At 43.8% G+C, this 17,563-nt stretch overlaps 1 protein-coding gene across 1 annotated transcript in view; it reads right to left on the bottom strand.

Moving 5' to 3' along the window:
• Positions 1-646: 646 nt before the first annotated feature.
• The window catches only part of LRP5L (LDL receptor related protein 5 like), a 194,636-nt gene continuing 177,719 nt past the window's right edge, over positions 647-17,563 (bottom strand). Inside the window, 3 exon segments of the mRNA XM_019519829.1 lie at positions 647-804; positions 806-834; positions 2,430-2,646. Of these exon segments, the coding sequence (XP_019375374.1) occupies positions 748-804; positions 806-834; positions 2,430-2,646 (303 nt within the window). The 3' untranslated portion in view covers positions 647-747.

The following is a 17,563-nucleotide window of genomic DNA, read 5'->3' as shown; positions in this document are numbered from 1 at the left end:
CCAACACAGCCCCCAGTAGTTTCTTTGGATACAGTAACAATATTAGCAACTATTTGATACACCACCAAACCAAAAGATCTTTGCAAGATTAAAGGGATTATATTTAGGGTGACCATATGTCCCAGTTTGTCTGGGACAGTGCCGGATTTAATAAGGCAGTCCTGGCTGGTTAGTGAAAAGTCCCAGAAGCAGAGGCAGGCAGGCAGAGGAATGGGGTGCAGTCTGGTGGGGAGGCAAAGTGACATGGTGTCAGGCAGGCAGGACCACTGCTGTTGTGCAGAAGCAAGGCAGGAGGACTAGATTGGTGTCTAGCCCAGCCCACTCCCTACCTTCAGCTGCTGCTCAGGAGGAGCTGGGCTGGGCACTCCACTTCCCTGATGGCCTGCACCCTGCTGCCTCTGTGTGCAGCAGCACTGAGGACTTGGTTGGGGTGGGAAGGGAGGGGGGAGGGGAGAAGAACAGTGTCCAGGATTTCCTTAAAAATAATATGGTCACCCTAACTATACTGTGCCTTCATATTCAGAGAATTCAGTGTCAATGATACCTTCAAACTAATATCTGTCCAATAGATTCTGTTATCTGACACATCAAAATCCAAAGCAGAGGCCTCCTTGACTCCGGTAAGAGGAATAGCTACATCATTATTGTTGGTTTCAAGGGAAATCCTATGGATTGCTGCTCTGCTAGTGAAAACCAGGAAGGCTTCAGGGATGATACAAGTCTTCATGTCACTCAGCAACTCCAGTCCTATGGGACAAGCACATCTGGTCTCCTGAGGTGTGAAGAAACACAGGTGGCTGCACCCGCCATTATTCTCAGCACATGGGTTGGTTCCTGGAAAGCAAAAGATGGTTCATTAGGAGGGAAAAATGCCTTGAATGGAAATGCAACATAGCTACAGAACTGAGAAATATCGTAATGTTGTGATTGTTAAGGGAGGTTTCCAGAACCAACTCAGATCTTCTGAACCAAAGATGTGAGTTTTAGTCCTCTTATAAACATAGCTCGCTGCTCTAAAAAAGTCTGTTCTAATTTTCCTCAGACAGTTTGATCATTTTGTCAAGGCAGACACAGTTTTGTATTTGTTCTGCTTGTTTATTTTTGGCCAGACAACTGATCTTCATTTTCACTTGAATCATCCATTCTTAAATGTGTGAGAATTCAAGTGGCAGGCACTGGTGAGAACAGAGCTGAACAACTGCAGCTTTCCCCAGCTGTTAAATATAATCAAATGCGGGGATTCATCATCAGGAGTAATTCCAGCAAGATCACCCTCCTCCCCAATTTTAGTTATGCAAACCAGTGTTTTTATGAATAAACAGTGAGGGAATTTGTGGGGAGACAGGGCAAAAATACAAGTCTCTGTTCTTTAGCTAAATGAAGACAATCCCCCTCTTTTTCTTTTCCTCCTTTGCTTCAGAGCAGGGACAGATTCCAGATCAGATCCCCAAGCTGGCAAAAGTCAGCACAGAGATCCATTCAAGTTGCTAGCGCTAGCCTGATTCAGACCAGCTGACAATGTGGTCCTCCAGTGCTGCTCAAGTAATTTCTGTTCCAGTGATTTAAGGAGGCTTCTCTGCCAAAACCTGCACGCCTTCAAGTGCCAGTTAAAGCTTATGATCTCATTAATTAAACTCATCACAGTTTTCAGATGTCATCAAAGCAAATTCAAGGGCAGACAGGAAGAGTACTGTGAAACAACAACACAAAATAGTAACAGAGCCACTATGTCTGTATACCCATACTCAGGGGCTTGGGTGGCCTGGCGTGAAATTTTATTTGCCCTTATTTTCATCTGTTAGATATTAGGGTGTTGTGAAACTTACTGCATTACAGAATTACTCATTTCACAGCATATCACATTACAAGCTGAGCGCTAAATTATGCTAAAAACATGATCCACAGACAACCTCAAGATTAATGCAGTAATGGGGAGGATACCTCCTCAGTGTGCCACACATTGCCTGAAAATTGCTCAGCACCCTCAACTCTTAATCTGTGTGTCATTTGGGCAGGACTGACACTAGACTGATTGTAACAGGAGAAAAGCACAGGAAAGAGGCTTGATGAGTTCCTGTCAGACCAATGAAACGCCTGTAATAGGCTACAAAATTCTGCTACCCTGCTGAAATGTTGGGGAAACAGCTGCCTAATGGTTTCAGAAGAGCAGAGCATGAATAATGGCACACATTGCATTAATTTGCAATCTCAAAATTATCATGTGGATTTTCTGACTACATTTGCACAGAAGACAGACTTTTGTGACATTTCACTGCTCTGGCTTTACAGAAGTTAGGTAACCTCTTGCCTATAAACAGCATTAGCCTTGGAAAGCATAATTCATCCCGTCACAAGTAGTGAATGCTGCTTAATTAAAACCCAACCCTCTGGAAACCGTATCAAATCTGTTTTGCATTGCTCATACTTACCAAACACTTTGGTGACACTTGCTGCTTTGAGGCCCATTAGGTCTGGCAACTGGTCTATTATGATGTCCCTGCTTGCCCTTGTTTTGTGAACTCTTTCAATGCTTCGCCTCTGCCAGTCTGTCCAATAGATGTAGTCCCCCAGTAGCGTAAACCCAAATATATGTGGCAGTTTATCTTCTAGGAGGGTCTTCCTCATTGTTCCATCAACATTTATGACCTATGGACATAAGAAAAGGAGGAGAAAAATACAGTTGCAATGAAAACACTGCTGATTGCAAGCTAGGAACTCCAGCAAGCACATTCAGAGTCCTAAACACAATTAGAACAAAACTCTTGATAATTCTGCACGTAGGGAACTGTGTAAGGCACAAATGAATTGCTACCTTTTCTATAAAATATAAAAAAAGCTTTTTTGTTTAACATCTAAATAGAGAAGGCAAGTATCAGCTGTGTTAATTACATATGTCACACTGGATCATTTTGAATCTTTCTTTAAAAAGAAAAGGTAAGTTGACTTAGTTCGAACAAGAAAAGAGCCAAAATGACAACCATGCAAGCAGTCATCTTGCACTTACATTACGGCAGCAATCTAGTCATGAAGAAGGTATCGTAAGAACAATCAATGCTTCTTTCCCTTTAACCCCTGTTCTCTCGAAGATTCCCCAAGAGGGGGACTTGGTTGCTAAAAAGATTTCTTGCATATAGCTCCTTAAAAATGGTATGAGATTATCAGCTGTTTTTGCAAGAGCTGGGTCATTCAAATTCTACAATTTCACAATGGTAGAACTCACTGCAAGAAACTAAACTCCAGCATTTTAACTCTCACTGTGTTTTAAGTTCTTAAGATTGTGAAGAGAATCTTCCAGATGTAACACAATGTAAATCAATGCAGATCTGTCTCTGAGGCTGCAGACAAGCTGAAAAGGCTACAGAGATGCTCTCAAATGTCCCACTTTGTACATTAACTCCAATACCCAAACATGAACATGTGACACATCCATACTTTTCACAGCCAATCGTTTTAGGAAAAACATCCAGTTACAATGGATCTTTGATGGATGCAATGAGGGACACTAGGGCAGGGTGGCTGCTGTCAAAGGCTTTCAGGCAATGTGGTATTATTAGAATCTACACACAGCATCATCCAAGGCACAGGCTAAAGTAATTACCCTCTTCTCCACAAAGTGGATGGAAAGAGGACAATCATCTTCTTCCTGTGTCAAAAATTACAACCATCTCCTGGATCAAAATACCTCCCTGTACCTTCCCAGCAGTCAAAATCCCTAGAGCTATCCAGCTGCCACTCTATACAGCTGTCAAAGCTTGTAGCTTCTTCCCTTGCCCCAATGAGAAGTGCAATGATGCTACATCTTATTTAAAAAAACCCCAAAACAAGTTAAATGTTTTGTGGATTTTTGGTTTAACCTGAATATGTACAGTGAAGTGGCATGATGTTCAATTTAATATTAAAAGCAAACAAAGTGAATACTGTACTTCAATTAAAAATCGCCACCATTAAACTACTGAAAAATTCCAGGCTGCATGGGAAATCACAGAGAAGTCTGTGACGCGACTCAGACCCTGTCACCAAGTCCAAAGAATTTTGAACATTTTTATCCAATCCAGCTGCCATTATATCAGTGATTCTCAACCAGGGTGCCACAGTACACTGGGGTGCCATGACATCCTTTGAAGGGTGCCGGAAAGTATGAATAGCTAAGCAGACAGAGGCAAGTTCAGGCCTATTCCTGCCTGACTGATCACCCACCCCCTCTGCAAGGAAGTAAGTAATATAATCTATAAATTAGTTTTTGAAATTGGGTGGCACTCAATGCACAAGTTATGGAGGGGTGCCTTGAGTCCAAACTTAAAAATGGTATGAAATTATCAGCTGTTTTCAAGGAGAGGTATCTCAAGTCCAAAGATATTGAGAATCACTGCATTAGACAGTGGTCATTAGCAGGGGCAGAACCAGGAGGGGTGGTGTTGCAGTGGTGCAACTGTACCCTCTCTGATTCATCCAACTTTCAAAAACAACTGCCTGGCAGTGGCAGAAGCACCTCTATTCAGGCAGCAATGAGAGAGTTAATTGACTTTATGGATAAATCTAATGGTTTCCTCCTTAAACTCTTCATTCCACAGGCGTTAACAACACTCTTTCCTTTTTAATGGTGTTTAATGGTTCCACTACTCAAACTATCCTTACTTCAGCAATTCTGCTGTCTGTTACCTGCTCCTAGTAACGCAGCTCCCATTTCAGAGCCTTGCACACTTTTTTTAACTCTAGAAACATTCACTCAGGTGTGGAAATAACTTTCAATGAAGCATTGAATGCACTCTCAAGATACTCAAGAAGGCTAGGTTTTGTTGTATGAATCTGAAAGATATGTACATTTAACTACAATGACTACAGAACAACATATTTTTATATCTTTTTGCTTAGTTTTTATTATAGATAATATATTATAAAGCAAGTGAATGTACATTCCAATAAAGGTTTTTATTGGAGTTTTTTTTGATTGCTTCAATCTTAAATTGAATACTATAGTTCTAGGTCTCTATCTTATTAGTGAAGAGGGAGACGTGGTTGCTAAAATCATTTTTAACTAGAGAAGAGTGTGTGTTGCATTATATGTGATGATGCATCACACCATCTGCACCCTGCTTTTCAAACTCTTAGATTACTTCACGGTCATTAGTTTCCATCACTGCTGACCTGTGTAGATTGTGAATCACTGTTCAAGAAGGGAAAAGGCTTTCTATTTCATTATCTGTATCTGTATTTTTCAATCTATCTAGGTATTGATATGGTTCTTAACAATGCACTATTTGAGTACTGCATAGTTGTTAATGCATTGTATTATCACAGTGGCCCTCTGAGGTAAGGAAGTATAAATACCACGTTACAGACAGGGAGCTAAGACCTGGGGTAGATTAAGTGTTTTGGCCAAGGTTATGTAGAAAGTTTGTGGCTGAAGCTGCAAATTTAATTCAGATTTTGAGGCTGAGTTAAATGTCATTTGACCAGCTTTCTTAGAGCCACTCTACATTACGTTTATGTCACATTTCACGTGTCAGAAAATGGCAAAATCAGCAATAAAAATGTTCTATATAAAATGCAGACTATTTTTATGGCGGGTTTGTATGGTGCCTTAAATTGAATGTGGCATGTTCACATACTGGGCCTCTCCAGGGATGATGTTCAAAAATCAGCTGGTTGTCAGAATCAGCCTTGGATAGTCCTAGCCTCCAACATACATGCAGACAACACTGTCAGCCCCAGCCTGCAGGGGTCCCAGTCTCCAACCAGCTGGGGGCTTCCCTAAGGCCAGTGCTGATGACCAGCTGATTGTCAGCATGGGCTCCCAGGGCAGCCCAAGTTCTTCAGCTGGGCCTGGGGCTGCCCTGTGGGTAGGGGACATCATCACAATCCCCGGCTTCTCCTGTGCTGACAAGTAGAAAGGGCATGATCCTGATCTCAAAATCATACTTCCTGCTGTGCCTGTGTGGCTCAGATCCCATGATGCCTTTAAACGAAGGTGTGCTAGGGGGCTTATACCAGATAATCCTTTATCTTCTCGAACCTATACTATGCATGAGCTTTTTTTCTTCTGTCACTTGGACATTCTTTTTGCAGCAGTATATTAAATCTACATTACATGGAAAGATAAATATCTTTATAAAACTGCTTCTATTTTCTTGTGACTTACAAACAAGAAGAGAATAGTCAAAGCAGATTCTGAAGAATGTGCTGTAACACCTTAGCATGCAAAATGTGCTAACCATTGCTAATAAGACAGACAATGCTCATTTTCTCTTGAATTATAACGCTAGTAAAATATTAATATAGAAATCAAACTAATATTCATTCTATTAAATGCTAAGAACATATTAAAGAGCCATGAAGCATAAATTCCATAATGGGTTCAATGTTGATGGCTTGTTATGTTGCATCTGTCTAGTAATTAGGGATATACATGCATATGCCTGTAATAAGCTAAAGTATGGAATACAGGTTTCCCTTGCTTTATGCTGTACAGGCATTCCTGGAAAATGGCGCATAACTCAAATTTGCATAAAGGGAACCCACTTTACAATGTAACAAATAGGGATATGTTCCAAGATCTCGACTGTACTGACCCCCAGACACATTTCTACCACTTTTACAAGACAACTTTGATACTCACCACCAGCAGACAGTGCACACAAGCACAGGGCACTATCACAATGGGTATGGCTACTACAGAAACGTGTCACGGACAATGAGCAAGAAGCATAGATCCAGATGAGACTATATTTTGGTGTGTATCACTCCCACAATGCACCGCACAAAGCAGCTGACTGCTGGCTTCCACCATACCGATCACGTAAGAGTGAATTTACCTCGCATATAATGAATTTTTGGTAGAAAAAGGGTCATCGCATAAGAATGAATATGCAGACAGAACCCACATAAAGCGAGGGAATCCTGTACCTGACTGACAAGGGCCATGTTCCCATGAAGTTAGAACTTTGAAATTTAGCACATTCTTTCTGAATGGGCCTCTTAGTACAGAAAGAAAACCTCAGTTATGAAACTTTGCATTTCTACAACAGTTCACTGAAAGCCAGGCAAATTTAACAAAGTCACATGCTTTTCTTTCATGTCTGGACCTGAGGAAGGACATATCATGCCTGATGCCTTGTCTAATGTCTCTCCCAACTATACTGTTGGTCCAGTAAAAGATAATGCCAAACAAATGTTGCTTCACACACATTATTCTCTAGAGTCTATATCATCATGGCTACACTATCACTACAAGAACGCCTTCTTTCAAAAACAAGTCAGGTTAGGCATGAGGCTTGCCATTTGGAGATATTAAGTAGGGATGTGCGAAGCTTCGGTCACTGATTCGATTTGGAGGAGATTCGGCCCGATTTGGCAGCTGAATCTGTAAATCCGAATCGAATCAGGAGACCCATTAATCTGTCCGAAGCGAATCGGAAGCATCTGAATCAATTTGGACAGATTTGACGATTCAGCCGTAGACACAGCTTTATATGTTTTTTCTATGTACCCTGAGGTACCAAGCGTGGCTCATGAAAACAGATGATGGGGCAGATAGAGCGTCCCACGGGAGTCCGGGGGGGGTCCGCCATGGAGCGCATGGGGGACCTCCTCTGTCCCCCGGCTTGGTGACTAGTGCCTCCTGGGTCTGGGCCACCACCCAGGGTCCCCCCATGTCCAACTGCTGAGCCGGCAGAGGTGTTTGGGGAGAGTCGACCATGCGCTTGGCAGTGGATCTGGAAGTGGACCAGAAGTACTTCCAGGTCCACTGCTGGGCGTGGGGGGGGACTCCCTCGCACTCCTGTGGGACACTCCATCCGCCACACCATCTCAGCGTTCACAAGCCGCACCTGGTACCTCAAGGTACGTAGGAAAAAACCCATATAAAGCTGTCTCTATGGCTGAATCGCTGATTCTCAGAATCAGAATAGAATCTTCAGATTCGGCTGAATTGAATCGGGACAGTGATCTGCATCAGCAAATTGAATCACTGTCCCCCGAATCGGGCCAAATCTGAATCGAATACTGACCGCTTCGCACGCCCCTCATATTAAGGCCTGCTGTGGTCAGTTCTAGCAAGCTGGTTTTAACCAGGAAAGCGCATGCCAAGTGCTAGAATTTCTAGACAAATCTAGCCAAAACATACAGAGCTGCCCAAAACTGTACTGCATACAGAAATCTCCAGTATAATGCACTGTCTACCTTACTGTAGGGCTTGGACATTTTAACCATTTTCTAAACACGTATTTAAAGTTACCTATCACATAGCCCCTAGTTGTACAACCTTCAGTGTACTGTTAACAGACAAATGGAAGAAAAGAATAATCTCTACCTGATCAACCCACTTACTGCCTCTCTTTCCAGAAAGCCAAGAAAAGTGTTTCAACTCTTCTTGAAATTAAAAGCAGCTATTTTTGAAAGGGAAAAGAGAAGACTGAAAAAGCAGAGAAGTGGTGCATAGGTGTCAATCTGAAGGATAAAGATAACCCTCCGGAGACATCTTGGAGCTATGGGAGACTGACAAGTCAGTGGACTCCTTTCAGATAAATGTCTCCAGCTTGAGAGAGCTAAAAATAACACTGCGATTTCTTAAATCTAAATGTTTCTGGGGAGTTTTGTATTAACTAATCAGGCCATAATTCCTCTGCTACATAAAGTTGCAGAGACTAAAATGATTAATGCTTTTTCATTTAGTTAAGCTAAATAGAGAACATTAAAAAAAGAAGCGGGGGGGAGGACATTGATGTCTGCAGTGAAAATCCAAATGGTTCTGCAATTATCTGCATGACATCATGTCCAGGCAAACCCCAAACACTCATTTATTTAAAGAAGTATCAATCCCACAGGCAACATGCTGGCCAAATGCTCCAGGTTCAAAAGTTCATTTTGCAGATTCAGGTGTGGAAGCCAAGCTGGGTGCCCTATTAAGTAAACAAGATATAGCTCTTTATGCAAGCAGGACAATGCAGCAGCAACACTTTCAGCCAAGTACTTTTTCTAAACATTTGAGAAATACTAAATGGCAAGATATCATTTAAGTACTGGGACCACTGACTAGGAGACACTGGTTTAGGATAGCTATGGGGAAATACTCATTATGTATATTCACATACAACTCTCTATATTATTTACTTGTGCAAGCCATGCTCAAGTTATAAAATAAAAAGAGCTGTTTAGGCAATCTGGTCCCTTCCTGCATCAGTATAGGATGGTGCTGACATTATGTGATACATGATATGGAATGGAATGGAGATCTGAACTGTAGCATTGGTCAGAGTACAAACATTTTCTGAAGTGTTGTATCTTGGTTGTGATGGAAATGGCGGAAGTTCTCTCTAGCATAGTTTCTGATTGGCAGAATGCCTAACAAACCTAAGCAGCCTTCACTTGGAAGTAGAAAGACAGATATGGTCTTCAGAATTTTTCTCCTTGGTAGGTATTATTGGTTCCAATCCCTGTCAGTGGGAAATGATCATGTCAACACATGGGAGTAGGTGGTAAAAAAAACTAGTTCAGTCACTTCTAGTTGACTTTTGGCCAGCTATACTCATTTAAAATTCAACCACATTGGCAGAATTTAGGTGTGCATCATTGTAGTTGGATTCTAGCCCTTCATGACTAGTTAGTAAACTTCATTAGGTAAGAAATCAGTTCATTGCTGGCTGAGATAGACATGTCTAATGCCCACTGATAAGCAAGCATGTCACAGATGCAGAATTGTGCTACAGCAGGATTAATGTTCCTGGTAGATGCTCAATTAAAGGTATACTGCAATCAGACCCTCAATCCCACAATTATATGGGCATGGCAGAAGGCACAGTTGTAGGACTGGTGATCGGATCCTAAATTGTGTCCTACTGCTGAGGCAGGGGCAGCCTGGGATCATGATGCTGACTACTGACAAGTAGTGAGCTGGGCACTCAGTATATCTGGCTTGGGGTGCCAGTCAGCTGATCGGCCTGGCTACATGTTCAATTTAATGCGCAATGGAAACTGGCCACAAAATTATTACATATATTTTGTATAATAACTTTGTGGCTTATTCCGTTTTATTGCACCATTAAATGCATGAACATGCAGTCTGGTTACTACGTAATATGTGATTAACTGGTTAATCAAGTCTTAAGTGTAACAGTTGCCAGGGGCCCAAGTCTGTGATGGAAAGAAAAGAAAAGAGAAAAACAAAAAAGAAAAGAAAAAGAAAAAAAGGAGAGAAGAGAGAGAAAAAGAGAAAGACAGAAAGAACAGAGAAAAAAGAAGAGAAAAAAGAGAAGAGAAAAAAGGAGACAAAAAGAGGGGAAAGAAAAAAGAATGGAGAAAAAGAGAAAAGAGAAAGCGGAGAGGAAAAGAGAGGAGAAGCGAGAGAAAGAAAAAAGAGAAGAGAAGAAAGAGAGAAGAGAAGAAAGAGAGAAAAAAGAGAAAAGAGAGAGGAGAGAGGGAAAGAAAGAGAAAAACGGAAAGAGAGAAAGAGGGTGTGTTTCTCGCTGCCCATGTCTCCCATCACTACTGGCTGCAGCTTGGGCCTGCTGGTCCAGGGCAGTGTCTGGTGGAGGGTGGCAGCGACACTCCAGCAACAGCTGCCAGGGCTGGGGTGCTCAGGCCTCCCCAGTGGTGCTGGAGTAGGGGGAGCCTGTACCCAGGGCTGGGATGGGGGGCCTGGCTGGGGGAGGGGTAGCCCTAGGGTGCTGAGCACCAGGGCCAAGCATTTGGGCAGGGTGTGGGTGGTGTGGGGGGAGGTGCCACAGGCAGGCTGGTGCAGCCAGGCCCTTGGGAATGTGGCAGCAAGAGGAGAGCAGGGGCCAAGTAGGAATTGGGGGCTCCCCCCAAGGCTCTGCAGACTTGGGCTGTGGTAAGCGGGCAGGTGGGGACACCCAGTGGCACCCAAGCTGGGGCCTGGCCCAGCCTGGCCCGGCCCAGCCCATGGGGATGGGCTGCAGCCATCCTGCCCAGGAGGGGATGCTGCCTGACTGGGGTAAGGTGCTGGGCTCAGGGGGCTTCCAGCTCCAGGCTGTCTCCCTACCCCACTCCATGATAATAGGCTGCCACCGCATAGCATGAGCAGGATGGAGCTGCTCCCACTGCAAGGGCCTGGCCATGGGGCACAGCTGCAGGAGTGCCCCCAGGCCCTGGGAACAGCTGCCGCAGGCAGCACTTGGGACCGAGCCGGCCTGGAGCCTTCAGCGCAGCATCCCTCCTACAAGTGGGCGAGGCCAGGGGCCAGGCAGGAGCTGCGGAGAGCCATTGTGCTGGAGGCTCCCAGTGGGTGGGCAAACTGGGCCCAGCTGGGGTTCGAGGTGGGGGTGGCACCAGGGTGCTGAGCGCTGGGTGCTCAGGGCAGGGTCCAGGCAACATGAGGAGAAGCAAGTTCGGGGAGAGACGCCACAGGCAGGCCAGCCTGGCCAGGCCCTTGGAAAGGTGGCAGGCAGAGGAGAGCGAGGGCTGGGTGGGAATCAGGGGCTAACCCAGGGCTCTGCTGGCTCAGGCTGCGACAGGCAGGTGGGGGTACCCAGTGGCACCTAAAGTGGGGTCTGGCCTGCGAGGGGACACGGTCTGGCCAGGTCAGGATGCCAGGCTTGGGGGGCTTCCAGCTTGGCCTTCCTGTGCACTGGGCACAGTGCGAGTGGGGTGGAGTTGCACCCAGTGAGAAGGCCCGACTGTGGGAGCCGCAAGGTCCTGGGAACAGCTGCTGTGGGCAGTGCTTGGGGCCGAGCCGTCTGGGAGCCTCTAGCGCAGTGGCCTGCTGCAGCACCTGCCTAGGCCCTGGCCTTGTCCACCCAAAGCTCCCCTCCAGGTGCTGGGCTGGGCTGGGCTGGGCTGGGCTGGAGGGTGCAGCCCAGGGGCAGAGGCGGCAGAACGCAAACTGTGCCCCTGCCTGTATTCTTCTGACTCTGCCCCCGGTGCCTGCCGTGGCCCTGGGACCTGTATCTGCTTTGGAGAGTCTGGAGCAGCAACTTAAAAAAATTATTTTTTTAACAATTTCCTCACAGACCTCCTGGCGTGCCAAGGAAAATATGTCTCCACATGCCAGTAACTGGCATGCATGCTGGGGGTTGCACATCCCTGGGCTATATGACGCCACCATAGTTACAACTGTTACTACTGTTTAATCTTTGAATAGGCATATGCCTAGAACTGAGATTAGTCGGCACAAATTCACAAAGACTTAAACGGTAACGAATTAGATCTTTTTATCATGCTAATTAAAAAAAAAGGATAATGCAGTAAATATCAGACGAATCCAAATGACTGGAAAGCAGTAATTAATTTGGCACTGCCTGTCAATTTGTGTTGTAGTGCTGATCTGGCATTTAACCAGAAAGAGAAAAATGCTACTTATGAGGCTGGACCTGTGGTCAGTCAGATCTCATGACAGTCATAGATAACTGAAAGACATGAGTTCTTGAACTACCTAAAAAGGTCACTTGGGAACTAGTTGGAACCTGAGAACACACAAGTTCCTTTCCTCCTCCCAAATGGTCTACAGGTGTTAAGTCACTCTCTAGTCAACCAAATTCAACCAGTGACACACAAAAATATGAAAAGTTTCACATCTTCAGTGTATTTTAAAATGAAAATTCAAAAGTCTACTTCTCTTCCTGCTCAACGTCAACACAAGGAAATATGCAAGCACTAGGACAAGCACTACAGCAGCATGTTGCAAACATGCAGGGAAAATATTTTACAGTAAGTTGTTAATGCATTGGTCACTTTACAAATATAACTACTTTATATTATGGAACTCTTGGTAGCCATACAATTAATGAAGAACAAAGTAGTTTAAAATAACAGGTTTGTGCCTGTAAGTGCTTTAGACAAAAGCAAGCTCCATATGTACAAGTACAGATGTAGTATGCATCTCCCAGTAAGTTTCTACTCTGAACCAATTGCACAGCAGAAGTGAAGTGCCAAAGGTCAAAGAACAAACCCATGACCCAGAACCTGGCATATGCTTTATTCCAAATGTTAGGCCACATGGCCTGCTCCTACATACGTGCATACTAAATGCCTGATTATTTCAGAGGTTTGAACGACAAATCTTTTATTGAAGCCTCATCAAGCATAGATAAAATCCGTCCTGGGCAGAAAAAAAACGGTCAGACATCAAAACGTATTAATGAACTGAATTACAAAGAAAGCACAATAAGGTGTGATTTTGTTTAGATGCTGCTGCTTCGGTATATGCAAAATGTTTTAACAAATATTCCCAAAAATAACATTCAAAAGCATCGGGCTCTTTGAACAAGATTAAAGTAAAACAATGCAATTAAATTCTACACAACAGTGTGATTCATGTAGACAGATTAGATTTCAGGTGCATCTGTGAAGAAACAAATATTGTGCATATACAGCATGTCTTTTGACAGAGCAACAAAGAACAAGATGGAGCACTAGCCTCTATATTTAATTCATTAAGCTGAAACCAGTTCATTGATTTGATACAGGCAAAGCTCAGACAACTAGAAACATATCCTTGGCAAGGCAAGATTATTAAGTGCATAATAAAAAATAGGGTCAGCGGGCTGGTTTCAGCAGAGCAGCAGCACTGGCACTTAGGCAGGGGGAACCTATGCTCAGGTCCTGGGCTCTCTGGGCTCAGAGGGCCTGGGGGCTGTTTCCCAGGGGTAAGATTTCAGCCTTTAATAGGCAGGAGTAACCTGAATGGCTATGGACAGTTCTCCCTAGATGGCTGAGGAGAGACCACGGGCACCATGCCCAGACTTTCTCAGCTAGTGGAAGAACCAGTGAGGCACAGACCATGTGGGTGGCAATGGAGCAAATAAAAAGAAAAAATGGAAAAGGGAGGGAAGTGGGATTCCAGGAGGTCAACACCCTGCCTTGAAAAGAGAAAGGAGAGAGGCAGCTGTGAGCAGGCTGTACTACATTCTATATTCAGCCCAGTTTAGGCCATCAGTTAACATTTCCAACAGCTGAAATAGAACCACCTTTCATCAGTGCCTCAGGATAAAAGTGGATTCTTTTTTTTCCCCCCCTGGAGGGGCTTAATGCCAGGCATGTATTGGCAGAAGCTGGCAAGCAGAAAAGAGAATAAGTTAAAATCAACAGTACCAAAACCCATATATCAACACTGAAAAACCCCTACCACATCTCTGGCCACTAGCCACACAGACTACTTGAGTCTCTTAGCAAACTGTTGGCTGAAAGTGGTTGGAAAAAATTGGGAATTTAGAGAACAGCTCTTCCTTGCTCAGCTAGCTTTGTTTGAAGCTAAGCGATTATAAAAAGGCCCTCTTGCAACAATATCAGTGCACCTTGACAACATTCCATCCATCTGGAAAAAATATATTTTATTTAAATGTTCACATAACTTACACATCAATGGTGTCTGCCTCCCAGCATAGAAAACCACAGTCATTTGCATTTGTTATTCTAACTTTCACAGATGATCCCAATTCTTCAAATGTTTCTTAAAAAAAAAAAAACCAACCAAAAAACCCCACCAAAGCCAGTTATTAGCATCTACCTTATTTGAGAGTGATCTGCAGTAAAGCGCAAAATCAGAACTTTTAGAATTAATTCATGAATCACAAATGAAGTAAAAGCCTACTGCATGATATGTAAAATCTGCATTACAGGCTAACAAGCTGGATTACCTCAGCTCTGGGAATAAACTCTGGATGTTTAGCAGTACCATGGTAAGGAAGTTTGGCTCCTGGGGCAAAGCCCACAGCAGCAGCCTGCCTTTGCCCAGTGCATAGATCTGGGGGGCACACACTCTCCCATGCTTGCTCAGAAGTGCATACAGCGGCAGGAGCTGCCCTCCCCTGTCCCCCCTAAATGAGCTGCTTGTGGCTCCATCCCTTGCCCACCCCCCTCCAGCAGGGCAGTGCCTGTTGGCGCCCCTTTGCTTCAGTGCCCAAGGCAGCTGTCTCGCTCGCCACCCCCCTTGCTATGGCACTGATGTCTAGCGATACACCAAGTTCTTTTTTGCAAGGACATTCCCTATTTCTAGCCCCAGATCAATTCACACTACTTAGTGACTGCCTGACACAAGGCAAACCTTCTATGTGGTCGTACGCCTGATCTGAGAGAATGGCAGGATGCCACCCCACACAAAAAGCTGTTTCTTAAGGCAGTGCTGGATACAAACATTCAGAGAGACACACAGTTCCAATAAGTGACTGAACCATTCAGGGCTTCATGTCATATGGCATTTAAAAATTTCACTAAGAAAAGTTACAGAGCTGGGTGGGACTACATAGTGGGGTTTGGAATGAGAATGCCTGTGCTTCTTGTCCACACACGGTGCTCTTTGACTTCACTGTCAGTATAGTGGCTCAAGTAATGTCCTGTTTCTGTGCTTGCATGAGATGATGCCATTGGACGAGGAAAGAAGTCAGCTAAAACTCAAGAGGGAAGAGCAGGGTGAGGGAAGAAGAAGGAGGCCCTGACTTGAACTCAGGGCAGAAATTGTTTGAAATATAAAATATGCTGCTGCAATAGCAGAAGTGAAAAAGCTTTTCTTCACCTGTATAACTGGGTCCAAGTAAAAGTTATAGAATTCTGGTTAATCTGCTGGTCTAATAAAAGCAATCACATCTACCCACAGAACCTTGCCTGGTTAATCCCATCTGCTTTTAGCCTTGATGGCTAAATGGGTTTTCTGGAGTTACTTTCAAGCTCTCCTGTGAATAAGATCACTTGGATTCACCTGAAAACCCATAACCACAAAACTAAATCCTGAGGAGGGGCTAGCACAGAATGAAATCCTGGGCCCTCTGAAGTCAGTGGAAGTTTTGTGGTGGGACCAAGATTTCACACAGAGATTACCCTGCTTGACTTGTGGTTCACTCACTCAGTGGGGCTCAGATTACAACCCATATGCCTTCAGGCTGGTGAAAATGAACAGGAAGGTAGTGGGGGCCCATTATTGGAGTCTGCTTTCAATGCCTCTGACAGAAGGCAGGATGCCAACTTTCTTCAAAGGAGGGATTGTTTGAGCCTTGCTCACTTGGCACAGACCAGCTTTCCAGCTATTATCGAGACGGTTATGTCAAAATAACTCTAATACCACCTTCAATCCTCAGGTCCTCAGATTCATCCAGTCACTCTGGGGTTAAACCTAGGTGCAGAACAAGGACTGCAGTGGTGATTTGGCCTTATGCATCTGGCAACTGGACACTCCATGCAGATTCTCAAAGTTTATCCAGCATCTTCAATGCTGATGACCCTGAACCACTGATGCATTTGTGGGCACTATCAAGAGCTGCTAACCTATTCAAGTGGCTCCTTTATTTTCTCCCAAGACATCCTCAAAACCGGATTGGGCAACTTGCCTAAGAACACTCTTGTGGAGAGCAGCGAAAAGGTTCTTTCCTGTCACCTTCCTCCTTAACTTGTATAAAAAGAGGGAGACTACTTACTGTGAAACTATGCCTGTCTTTTCTGACTTGGTTTGTGCAGCAGAATAAAGTGCATGCATCTGACACAATTTTCAGAAATTATTTGTGATAGGGATTTTCCATCTAAGACAACTTAAAAGGAATCTGCTTTTTAGAGGCCAGGTGCTTAATGTTTTCTGGAAAAAAAGACAAAAAAAGAAAATCCGACCAATTAAATGTGTGGTTGGCCGGGAACCCTGAAACGCATTTTAAAAACCTCGGCCATAGAAATCAGTACCTTTCAGACCATGGAAACGATTACTGTAAACCCTATGATTTATGCCATTTAAGTTACCTGCTATTACCTGAAAAGGATAAAAAAATCTAACTTTAATACTGAGCAAAATATAGTTGTATCTTTTTGATGACTGAGAACCCCTCAGAAGAGTGTCAGCTGCCATCGGCCATATAGACAGCATGGGACTGTGAGATTCATGGGTAAAACTGAACATTAAATCAGCAGAAGGGACATGAGGGGCTGCACAGTGGAACTTCCAGCAAATAAAATACAAGCCCCACAATGGTGCTTTTAACAAACATGCCACAGCAGTAATGTGCCAAAATAGGTGGGGTTATTGATTCTTCCTCAAATATCAGTATCAGATTCCACCATATCACTGGATACATACTAAAGGAAGTCATGAAAATGAAGCAGCATGAAAAATACACCCCTGGAATCCTCTCAGATTAAGTGCTAACATTTAAACACAAGAACTGGACCTTTCTGTACCACTGTGTTGCAAACATAGATGAAACCATGAGACTGACATTTACGGTTTGGTTATTAAGTAGCATTTCATGGACAAAAAGGACAGGTAGTTAGCTGTATTAGTTTGAAGTCAGACAGAGGGCAGGGCAGGGTGGCACCTTAGAGGCTAACTGATTAGAGGCAGAGTTAGACTAAGTTAAAGACTAACAGGTAAAAGAGTAGAAAGGGATGGAAAGGACGTGTGTGAACGTGTGTCTAGTAAGGATGGGAAGAACATGTTCCACAGCATTTATGTCAAATAAAAGAATAACTGTAAGCCAATCAATTGAAAAGACTAAAACTTCCCAAAAGTTCCAGATGGCTACAAAATCTAACGCTCCGGCATTCTAGTCAATTAAATATAATTATCAACTTGACACTTCAAAGCTGCATTCAAAGCTCACCAACTCAAAAACACTTTCTTCCTCAATTTTTTTTT

Source organism: Gavialis gangeticus, unplaced genomic scaffold (assembly GCF_001723915.1).
Source record: "Gavialis gangeticus isolate Ggan-Ray unplaced genomic scaffold, GavGan_comp1, whole genome shotgun sequence".
NCBI classification, from domain to species: Eukaryota; Metazoa; Chordata; order Crocodylia; family Gavialidae; genus Gavialis; species Gavialis gangeticus.
Note: the sequence above shows the minus strand (reverse complement) of the source record. Positions and strands in the feature narration are given on the sequence as shown.